This window comes from Scyliorhinus torazame, chromosome 19 (assembly GCF_047496885.1).
Source record: "Scyliorhinus torazame isolate Kashiwa2021f chromosome 19, sScyTor2.1, whole genome shotgun sequence".
Classification (NCBI taxonomy): Eukaryota; Metazoa; Chordata; class Chondrichthyes; order Carcharhiniformes; family Scyliorhinidae; genus Scyliorhinus; species Scyliorhinus torazame.
Genome location: NC_092725.1, coordinates 87,894,718 through 87,906,736, shown reverse-complemented (window position 1 = coordinate 87,906,736; position 12,019 = coordinate 87,894,718). Strand labels below are relative to the sequence as shown.

The following is a 12,019-nucleotide window of genomic DNA, read 5'->3' as shown; positions in this document are numbered from 1 at the left end:
GGGAGCCTGCATCGGGAAGGTGACAGCCGCAACTCTCAGGCTCAGGATCCAAGATGATCCTAGCCTTTATCAGTGTTGTATTTGGAGCAACCCAGCAGTGGAACTGCCATTCAATAGACCTGCTGGCCTTATTTGGCTGTGAGTTTTTCATGAAGGGACTATTTTTAAAAAATTTAATCATAGAAATGCTAGGCCAGCATTTATCACACGTTCCTTTCCTTTTCTTTTAGACCCAACACCCCTCGTGTATCCAAATAATCTTTTTTATATTGCTGTCAGATGTAGAGGTGAGAGAGAGAAAGAGAAGCAAAAGAGTTGAGGGCACAAAATTGTCAGTGAGGCCTGTAAAATGTTCGAATACATAAGAGATTAAAGTGTCAGAAGAGATAGGAAGAAAACAGAAGAAAAGAAGAAAGGGAGAAAGAAAAGCTGATGAAAAATAAAAGCTGAGAGGCAAAGACTAATTCCATTTCTGTAGGCTTAATTAGTTTCTCAGAAATGTCCTAACATGCTAAAATACTTCTTTTTATTCATGGGATGTGGGCATTGCTTACTTGGCCAACACTTATTGCCTATACCTAATCGCCCGTGAGAAGATGATGAGAAGCCATGAGGTTACAGATTGTGATTGAATATAATTCTGCTGATGATGATGGCCCACAGCACCTCCTGGATACCACATCGCGAGTTGTGAGATCTGTTCAAAATCTATTCCATTTAGCATGATGGTAGTGCCGCACAATATGAAGGGAATCTTCAATGTGCAGACTGGACTTTGCCTCCACAAGAGCTGTGAGGTAGTCACTCCTGTGAGGTTGTCATGGACAGATGCATCTGCGGCAGGCAGGTTGCTGAGAATGAGGTCAAGTGTAGTTTTCCTTCTAATTGGCGTCCCCATCACCTGTCACAGTCGCAGAATAGCAGTTATGTGCTTTAGGACTCAATTAGCTTGGTCTGTAGTCGTGTTGCTGATACCCTCAGTGCTTCCTCCAAGTGATGCTCAACAAAGCAGAGCACTAATTCATCAGCTGAAGGGGTGCAGTATTTGGCGATCAGGCACTTTTCTTACCCATGTTAAACTAATACCATGAGACATCATAGAGTCCAGAGTCAATGTTCAGGACTCCTAGGACAACTCCCTGCCAACTGTATACCACAATGCTTCCAAATCTACTGGGCCTGCCCTGCTAGTGGGACAGGGCATACCCAGGGATGGTGATGGTGATTTCTGAGTCATTATCTGTAATGTATGACTCCATGAGTATGACTATGTCAGGTGTTGCTTGACGAGTCTGTGAAAACAGGTTTCTCAATTTTGGCACAAGCTCCAGATGTTAGTGAGGAGTGAGGAGGACTTTGTAGGGTTGGCATTGCAGTTGTCATTTCCATGCCTCGGTCAGGTGTTCTGTCCAGTTTCCTTCCTTTTATACTTTGAAGTACTTTGATGCAACTGAGTGGCTTGATAGGCCACTTAGAAGAAGATAAGAACTAGGAGCAGGAGTAGGCCATCTGGCCCCTAGAGCCTGCTCCACCATTCAATGAGATCATGGCTGATCTTTTGTGGACTCAGCTCCACTTTCCGGCCTGAACACCATAACCCTTAATCCCTTTATTCTTCAAAAAACTATCTATCTTTATCTTAAAAACATTTAATGAAGGAGCCTCTACTGCTTCACTGGGCAAGGAATTCCATAGATTCACAACCCTTTGGGTGAAGAAGTTCCTCCTAAACTCAGTCCTAAATCTACTTCCCCTTATTTTGAGGCTATGCCCCCTAGTTCTGCTTTCACCCGCCAGTGGAAACAACCTGCCCGCATCTATCCTATGTATTCCCTTCATAATCTTATATGCTTCTATAAGATCCTCCCTCATCCTTCTAAATTCCAACGAGTACAGTCCCAGTCTACTCAACCTCTCCTCATAATCCAACCCCTTCAGCTCTGGGATTAACCGAGTGAATCTCCTCTGCACACCCTCCAGTGCCAGTACGTCCTTTCTTAAGTAAGGAGACCAAAACTGAACACAATACTCCAGGTGTGGCCTCACTAACACCTTATACAATTGCAACATAACCTCCCTAGTCTTAAACTCCATCCCTCTAGCAATGAAGGACAACATTCCATTTGCCTTCTTAATCACCTGTTGCACCTGTAAGCCAAATTTTTGCGACTCATGCACTAGCACACCCAGGTCTCTCTGCACCGCAGCATGTTTTAATATTTTATCATTTAAATAATAATCCTTTTTGCTGCTATTCCTACCAAAATGGATAACCTCACATTTGTCAACATTGTATTCCATCTGCCAGACCCTAGCCCATTCACTTAGCCTATCCAAATCCCTCTGCAGACTTCCAGTATCCTCTGCACTTTTTGCTCTACCACTTATCTTAGTGTCGTCTGCAAACTTGGACACATTGCCCTTGGTCCCCAACTCCAAATCATCTATATAAATTGTGAACAGTTATGGGCCCAACACTGATCCCTGAGGGACATCACTAGCTACTGATTGCCAACCAGAGAAACAACCATTAATCCCCAATCTTTGCTTTCTATTAATTAACCAATCCTCTATCCATGCTACTACTTTCCCCTTAATGCCGTGCATCTTTATCTTATGCAGCAACCTTTTGTATGGCACCTTGTCAAAGGCTTTCTGGAAATCCAGATATACCACATCCATTGGCTCCCCATTATCTACCACACTGTTAATGTCCTCAAAGAATTCCACTAAATTAGTTAGGCACGACCTGCCCTTTATGAACCCATGCTGCGTCTGCCCAATGGGACAATTTCCATCCAGATGCCTCGCTATTTCTTCCTTGATGATAGATTCCAGCATCTTCCCTACTACCGAAGTTAAGCTCACTGGCCTATAATTACCCGCTTTCTGCCTACCTCCTTTTTTAAACAGTGGTGTCACGTTTGCTAATTTCCAATCCGCCGGGACCACCCCAGAGTCTAGTGAATTTTGGTAAATTATCACTAGTGCATTTGCAATTTCCCTAGCCATCTCTTTTAGCACTCTGGGATGCATTCCATCAGGTCCAGGAGACTTGTCTACCTTTAGCCCCATTAGCTTGCCCATCACTACCTCCTTGGTGATAACAATCCTCTCAAGGTCCTCACCTGTCATAGCCTCATTTCCTCAACCTACCCACCTGGCCCCTCGCCTGGACTACAAACAACTCACTCTTTGCCATGTTCAGTTTGTACCCCGAGAACCGGCCGAACTCCTGCTGGATTTCGTCTCCCCCCACCCCCATACCACCCAGCCCCTAGAAGCTCTTAGGGCGATTGCCAGCGGCTCTAATGCGAACACAAACAGCAGTGGGGAGAGGGGACACCCCTCTCTTGTCCCACGGTACAGTCTGAAATCGTCAGATGTCATCCTGTTCGTCCTCACACTCTCCTCCGGAGCCTGGTACAACAGTATGACCCAGTCAATAAAGCCCTCCCCAAACGCAAAACGTCCCAGCACCTCACATAGATAGTCCCACTCAATCCGGTCGAAAGCCTTCTCGGCATCCATTGCCACAACTACCTCTACCTCCTTACTCTACGGGGGCATCATAATCACTTTCAGCAGCCTTCTTGGGTTGGTCACCAGCTGCCTGCCCTTGATGAAACCGCTTTGATCTTCCATAATGACGTCTGGCACACAATCCTCAGTCCTAGCCGCCAAGAGCTTGGCCAGAATTTTAGCATCTACGTTGAGCAGAGAGAACGGCCTATAGCACCCACACGCCTCCGGGCTTTCTCCCGTGCTCGTAAATCGCACCCCTTACCTTCCTAAACTGCTCCACAGCCTTACCTGTGGGCAACACCCCAAACTCAGTCTGTAGCCTTCGTCGTTCCCTTAATAGCTCTGCCCTTGGGGTCTCCGCATATCTCCTGTCTGTCTGTATGATCTCCCTTACCAGTTGGTCCATTTCTGCTTTCAGCGCCCTCAGATGCACGAACACACGAGCCCTCTTTACCGGCCTGTTTAACCCTCTAACGTTCCAGGTGATCAGCCTGGTTGAGGGGCACCGTGTGCCCCCCCTGCCGCCAATCAGCCATCCCCTTTCTTGGGGCCGCCCCCAGCCCCTGTGTCGCGCTTCCCCTGGCCCACCTCCTGGCAGCCCCCGCCTCCGACCTCCTCCATGATCCCAAATGAATTTTTAATGACAATCCATAATGGCTTCATTATTTGACTTTTAAGTCCAGATTTTTATTGAATTCAAATTCCACCACATGCCATGGTGAGATTCGAACCTGATTGTCTGAATTACTAGTCCAGTGACAACACCACTATACCATCGCCTTTTACCCATGGATCTCACGAGGACGCCCGCCACTGTCATGCCAAGTGCCTGAGTGGAACAAAATGGGGCGTGCCTTCCCGAAAAGAGCCAAGCAGGACTATCACCGGCTCTCCAGTTGGTGACCATGAGACCCCTCCACAAGATTTCCCCCCTAGATTAGTATCGGAGATCGGGATGAATTTGAATGTAGCTGCTGTGCTTTTGCAGTCATTCCTATTTTTTGAAATATTAGCAAGCTGATAAAGTTTCCAGGTCACTATGTAGAAAAGGGACTATCTCTGCAATTCCTGGCTTATATTTTAAGACATTTTGCCTTAATTAATCCCCTTACTATTTACTACTGCCTTTGTTACACGTATTTTAACATCACTGGGAGTTTGCGATGGGTTGATGGTGTATGTTTGTATCCCTGCATCTTTTAAGCTCTGTGTAGATCTATTTTAGTTGAAAGCTTAAATGAAATAAACTTAACCCAGCAGGTAGTGGGGAGAAGGTCAATGCAAAATACTTTTGCAGTGCTTCACTTAAACATAATGGCTAGTGTTTGTCTGAGACTCGAGACCAGCAAGCTTAGCCATTTTGTTTCTTTACAATGTATATTTGAAAACTCCAATCTTTGCTAACCATATTATTTTACATTGTTACAGTCAGAGTCAAAGCTTTACAATGGAACGGAAAAGGATCTTGTCTCACCTGGGAGTAAACTCACAAAAAAGGAATCGCTTAAGGTATATTAATTCATATTAAGAAAATATGTTCAAAACAGTGTATAAATGTTTTATTTTCAAATTAAGAATGAACTTCGGAAGATTTAATTCCAACAAAGTTTTGGTAAAATATTCTCTTCATATACTGAGGCCCTAAAATATGCCTCAGTTCCAGCATACAATGTAAAGTCACAATAGTCCCAGATGACCATAGGCTGCTTTCCCCTTTGAGTGGGGGAACTGACTGGTGGTAATTTAACCTGAGGATAACCTCACGCGAGGGGCAAGGTTGAGAAGGTGGGCCTTCAGAATAACATCAGCCGGTACGGGAATTGAACCCGCACTGTTGGCCATGCTCTGCATCACAAACCAGCTGTCCAGTCAACTGAGCTAAACCAGTGTCCGGTTTGTTATATGAATACCCCTTGTAGTGTCAGTTCCAGGTTAGCCCTTGCAGCGTCAGTATGTCAGTGTGTACCATGTGAATCATACCTACAATCTCACTGAGGTGAGATCCTTAGGTTTGTTTTATTTTCTGTGTGTTCTCGAAATTGGATTAAGACCACCTCTATATATTTTAAGTAGAATTTATAACCAACAGAGAGACAAAATCTTAATTTAACCAACATCTGTTGAATCAAACCCAGTTCCTTGAGGTGAAAGGATGATAATGACTATGTAAAATTTCACCTTCAAAGACAAAGTAGTAAATCACGTGCGAGGATCGGTGGACTAAAGCACAAGGATAGTTTGTCATTCAAGTCCCTTGACTGGGGGTCCCTTGGGGGGGGGGGGGGGGGGGGGAGGGAGTCAGGGAACCAAGAGGTGAAGTAATCAGCGGGGAGCGTAGCTGCTTAGGAATACAAAAAAACACGAACAGACAAAACTCAAGAGTGGTTACGATTGTCCCCATCCCACAAAATATGACACAGTGTATGGAAAGGCTCAGTAAACCAAGGTCCACCACACTAAGAAAACAAAATAGAGAATTAAAGGTGCTATATTTAAATGCGCGCAGTGTACGGAACAAGGTAGATGAGCTTGTGGCTCAGATTGTGACTGGCAGGTATGATGTGGTAGGCATCACAGAGCATGGTTGCAGGGGGTTCAGGACTGGCATTTAAACATCCAGGGATTCACAACCTATCGAAAAGACAGAGAGGTGGGCAGAGGGGGCGGGGTTGCCTTGTTAATTAGGAATGAAATTAAATCAATAGCACTAAACGACATAGGGTCAGATGATGTGGAGTCTGTGTGGGTAGAGTTGAGGAACCGCAAAGGCAAAAAAAACATAATGGGAGTTATGTACAGGCCTCCTAACAGTGGTCAGGACCGGGGGCACAAAATGCACCACGAAATAGAAAGTGCATGTCAGAAAGGCAAGGACACAGTGATCATGGGGGACTTCAATATGCAGGTGGACTGGGTAAATAATGCTGCCAGTGGACCCAAGGAAAGGGAATTCATTGAATGCTTACAGGAGGGCTTTTTGGAACAGCTTGTGATGGAGCCCACGAGGGAACAGGCCATTCTGGACTTAGTGTTATGTAATGAGCCAGACTTGATTAAAGATCTTAAAGTAAGGGTGCACTTAGGAGGCAGTGATCATAATATGGTCGAATTCAATCTCCAATTTGAAAGAAAGAAGGTAGAATCAGATGTAAAGGTGTTACAGTTAAATAAAGGTAACTACAGGGGCATGAGGGAGGAACTGACGAAAATCAACTGGGAGCAGAGCCTAATGGGAAAGACAGTAGAACAGCAATGGCAGGAGTTTCTGGGAGTAATTGAGGACACAGTACAGAGGTTCATCCCAAAGAAAAGAAAGGTTATCAGAGGGGGGATTAGGCAGCCATGGCTGACAAAGGAAGTTAGGGAATGCATCAAAGCAAAAGAGAAAGCCTATAATGTGGCAAAGAGTAGTGGGAAGTCAGAAGATTGGGAAGACTACAAAAACAAACAGAGGATAACAAAGAGAGAAATAAGGAAAGAGAGGATCAAATTTGAAGGTAGGCTAGCCAGTAACATTAGGAATGATAGTAAAAGTTTCTTTAAATACATTAAAAACAAATGGGAGGCAAAAGTTGACATTGGGCCGCTCCAAAATGACGCTGGTAATTTTGTGATGGGAGACAAGGAAATAGCTGAGGAACTGAATAAGTACTTTGCGTCAGTCTTCACAGTAGAAGACATGAGTAATATCCCAACAATTCCGGAGAGTCAGGGGGCAGAGTTGAATATGGTAGCCATCACAAAGGAGAAAGTGCTAGAGAAACTAAGAGGTCTAAAAATTGATAAATCCCCGGCCCCAGATGGGCTACATCCTAGAGTTCTAAAAGTGATAGCTGAAGAAATAGTGGAGGCGTTAGTTATGATCTTTCAAAAGTCACTGGAGTCAGGGAAAGTCCCAGAGGATTGGAAAATCGCTGTTGTAACCCCCCTGTTCAAGAAGGGAACAAGGAAAAAGATGGAAAATTATAGGCCAAGTAGCCTTACCTCGGTTGTTGGCAAGATTCTAGAATCCATTGTTAAGGATGAGATTTCTAAATTCTTGGAAGTGCAGGGTCGGATTAGGACAAGTCAGCATGGATTTAGTAAGGGGAGGTCGTGCCTGACAAACCTGTTAGAGTTCTTTGAAGAGATAACAAATAGGTTAGACCAAGGAGAGCCAATGGATGTTATCTATCTTGACTTCCAAAAGGCTTTTGATAAGGTGCCTCACGGGAGACTGCTGAGTAAAATAAGGGCCCATGGTATTCGAGGCAAGGTACTAACATGGATTGACGATTGGCTGTCAGGCAGAAGGCAGAGAGTTGGGATAAAAGGTTCTTTTTCGGAATGGCAACCGGTGACGAGTGGTGTCCCGCAGGGTTCAGTGTTGGGGCCACAGCTGTTCTCTTTATATATTGACGATCTAGATGACGGGACTGGGGGCATTCTGGCTAAGTTTGCCGATGATACAAAGATAGGTGGAGGGGCAGGTAGTATGGAGGAGGTGGGGAGGCTGCAGACAGATTTAGACAGTTTAGGAGAGTGGTCCAAGAAATGGCTGATGAAATTCAACGTGGGCAAGTGCAAGGTCTTGCACTTTGGAAAAAAGAATAGAGGCATGGACTATTTTCTAAACGGTGACAAAATTCATAATGCTGAAGTGCAAAGGGACTTGGAAGTCCTAGTCCAGGATTCTCTAAAGGTAAACTTGCAGGTTGAGTCCGTAATTAAGAAAGCAAATGCAATGTTGTCATTCATCTCAAGAGGCTTGGAATATAAAAGCAGGGATGTACTTCTGAAGCTTTATAAAGCATTAGTTAGGCCCCATTTAGAATACTGTGAGCAATTTTGGGCCCCACACCTCAGGAAGGACATACTGGCACTGGAGCGGGTCCAGCGGAGATTCACATGGATGATCCCAGGAATGGTAGGCCTAACATACGTTGAACGTCTGAGGATCCTGGGATTATATTCATTGGAGTTTAGGAGGTTGAGGGGAGATCTAATAGAAACTTACAAGATAATGAATGGCTTAGATAGGGTGGATGTAGGGAAGTTGTTTCCATTAGCAGGGGAGACTAGGACCCGGGGGCACAGCCTTAGAATAAAAGGGAGTCACTTTAGAACAGTGATGAGGAGAAATTTCTTCAGCCAGAGAGTGGTGGGTCTGTGGAATTCATTGCCACAGAGGGCGGTGGAGGCCGGGACGTTGAGTGTCTTTAAGACAGAAGTTGATAAATTCTTGATTTCTCGAGGAATTAAGGGCTATGGAGAGAGAGCGGGTAAATGGAGCTTAAATCAGCCATGATTGAATGGTGGAGTGGACTCGATGGGCTGAATGGCCTTACTTCCACTCCTATGTCTTATGGTCTTATGAACTGAAATGTTAATCTTAAACTTTTACACATCTGCTGCTCCTTGTCTTGTGCATGAGCAAAAGTGTGATCTCTGTTCATTTTGTTAATATATCTGTAAAAAGCCATCATTGACATAAATTCAAAAAAGAATGTTTACTAAAACATTTAGGACTTGTCTGGTTGCAGGAGGCCTGGATTTATACAAATTTTACTAATTTTATTGCAGTTGTTTATTAAATAAATTATAATTACAGGTTCAAAAGAAGAATTACAGGGAAGAAAAAAAAAGAGCAACAAAAGAATTGCTCAGTAGCATTACTGATCCCTCTGTAATAGTGATGGCAGATTGGCTGAAGGTAAGTTGCGACCAGAGCTATAGCTGATGCTGTATTGTTACTTTGCTGCTCATGGTCTGTGGGGACAGATGTCCAATTACATTTCACAGATTTACTTCCTCTATTAAACACAATATTAATGCAAATCGATCATTATGTTGTCAAAACTATATTGTGATAAACCCTTGTGTTGCAGAGATCTTCATTTTTTCTGTTTATACCATTCTTATATTCCAAATCTTCATTGTAAATAAAAATGAAGAACAAGATGAATATAAATGCTCAGACGGCTGAATGTGGCGACTAGGAACTTTTCACAGTGACTTCATTGCAGTGTTAATGTAAGCCTACTTGTGACAATAAAGATTATTATTATTAGAACTCTAGTATTACTGAAAAAAAAACATTTTATTGAATCTTTTTGCTTTATGCTCATCAGACAATCACAAGAATACCACCGTGTCAAACATTAGATTCTGCGATTGGACAACATTTGCTAAATAGTCAGTGTACTAAAGGTTACACTGCCGACCAATTTAAGATTGCCATTCGGGCTCTGTGTTGCATTTGCATGTATTGGAAGCTACATATATTAATACATAGGACCCTGTTCTTTGCAGGCAGAAAGAACATGTACACACATTGCACCTGTTGCAGCTAAACAAAATAATAGCCATTCACTGGTTCATTCCTTCGGACAATTTCTTGACCAGTTAGAGTCAAGTTGCCTGGTTTAATTTTCAAGCACTGTTTGGCAGTTAACTGACAGTCATCGGGGACTTCCGGGTTGCGGCGACTTTTGGGCCCGCTAACGGAGCCCCAACGGCACTTTTTTCAAAAACCAACCCGTGGGGAAGGAAGGAGAAAGGTCCCCTACAAACCTGCATGGATCGGACCCGCAGCGAAACGGCGAAAAAAGCGGCCCTGGAGCAGCGGGAGAAGAAAGAAGAAAAACGCAAAATGGCGGCGCCCACGGACAGAGAGGAGATGAAAGAGTTCATCAAGTGCTGCTTCGAGGAGCTGCGTAAGGAGATGGTGGCGCCTATACTGGCAATTATTGAAAGACTTGGAGCAACCCAGAAAGCCCAAGAGGTGAAGATCCAGGAGATCCAGGAAAAAGTGAGTGAGAACGACGACGGGCTCGTGGGCCTGGCGGAGAGAGTGGAGCGGCACGAGGCGCTGCACAAGACGTGGGCGGGAAGACTCGAAGACCTGGAGAACAGATCAAGGAGAAACAACGTGAGGATCCTGGGTCTCCCAGAAGGAGTGGAGGGGGCCGATGCCGCGGCATATGCGGGCACAATGATCGGGACGCTGATGGGTGCGGAGGCCCCCCCGGGATTGCTGGAGCTGGATGGGGCGCACCGAGTGCTAGCGAGGAAGCCCAAGGCAAAAGAGCAGCCAAGGGCGATGGTGGTGAGATTTCACCGGTTTACGGACAGAGAGAGGGTCCTGAAATGGGCCAAGAAGGAACGGAGCAGCAAGTGGGACAATGCGGAGATCAGAATATACTCGGACTGGAGCGCGGAGGTCGCTAAGCGGAGAGCGGGTTTCAACCGGGCCAAAGCGGTGCTGCATCGGAAAGGAGTGAAATTTGGAATGTTGCAGCCAGCGCGACTGTGGGTTACACATAATGGCCAACACCACTACTTCGAAACGCCCGAAGAGGCGTGGACCTTTATACTAGCTGAAAAATTGGACTCTAATTGAGGGTTTGTGTGGGACGGGGGTATTTGAGGGTTGAAGTATGATGGTTGTTGTACATAGGGGGTCAACCACGCGCAGGAAATGCTATATGGGCTGGGGGAGAGGGACAAGGCCACGACAGGAGCCGCGCCATGGGGGGCGGGGCAGGCTTTGGAAAGCGCGGGGTTGTCTTTCCCGCGTGCAGCAAGAAAGGCGGGAAGGGGAACAAAGGAATGTACATTGATTGGGAAATTCCCACACGGGGGGGGTCAAAGGGATGGCGGGGGAAGCCGGGGGCAGCAGGTGTCAGCTGACTTACGGGAGGGATATGGGGGGAGCAAAAAAGCGAGACGGGGATCTAGCGGGGGGGAGGGGAAGGGGGGAGAGGAGGGAGGGGGGTAAGGGAGGGGGAAAAGGGTTGCTGCTGTACTGGCCGAAAGAGAACGGGAGACCGAAGAGGTGGCTGGGACGGGGGTCCCCCCCCGGCTGGGGGACTGGAGAGTGAGGGAGACGCGGACAAGGGACTGGCCCAGAAAAGGAGATGGCTAGTCGGGGGGGGGGGTGAGAGAGTCCCTCCAATCCGGCTGATAACGTGGAACGTGAGGTGCCTGAATGGGCCGGTGAAGCAGGCTCGAGTGTTCGCACACTTGAAGGGACTTAAGGCAGATGTGGCAATGCTCCAAGAGACACACCTGAAGGTGGCGGACCAGGTCAGGTTAAGAAAGGGATGGGTAGGACAGGTATTTCACTCGGGATTGGACGCAAAAAATAGAGGGGTGGCAATTCTGGTGGGAAAGCATGTGTCATTTGAGGCCAAGACTATCGTAGCGGATAATGGAGGGTGATATGTGATGGTGAGTGGTAGGTTGCAAGGGACGTGGGTGGTAAATGTATCCGCTCCGAACTGGGATGATGCGGGATTGATGAAGCGCATGCTGGGGCGCATTCCGGACCTGGAGGTAGGAGGACTGATAATGGGAGGGGACTTCAATACGGTGCTGGACCCAGCACTGGACCGCTCCAGATCAAGGACGGGAAGGAGGCTGGCGGCGGCCAAGGTACTTAGGGGGTTTATGGATCAGATGGGGGGAGTGGACCCATGGAGGTTTGCAAGACCGCAGGCCAGGGAATTTTCTT

At 46.2% G+C, this 12,019-nt stretch overlaps 1 protein-coding gene across 3 annotated transcripts in view; it reads left to right on the top strand.

The window, feature by feature from the left end:
• The window catches only part of osbpl8 (oxysterol binding protein-like 8), a 386,181-nt gene that overhangs the window by 244,240 nt on the left and 129,922 nt on the right, over window positions 1–12,019 (top strand). For all 3 annotated transcript variants that reach the window (XM_072484706.1, XM_072484705.1, XM_072484707.1), the window contains 2 exons: window positions 4,954–5,034; window positions 9,116–9,217. In XM_072484706.1, the coding sequence (XP_072340807.1) occupies window positions 4,954–5,034; window positions 9,116–9,217 (183 nt within the window). The remainder of the gene's footprint in view (window positions 1–4,953; window positions 5,035–9,115; window positions 9,218–12,019) is intronic.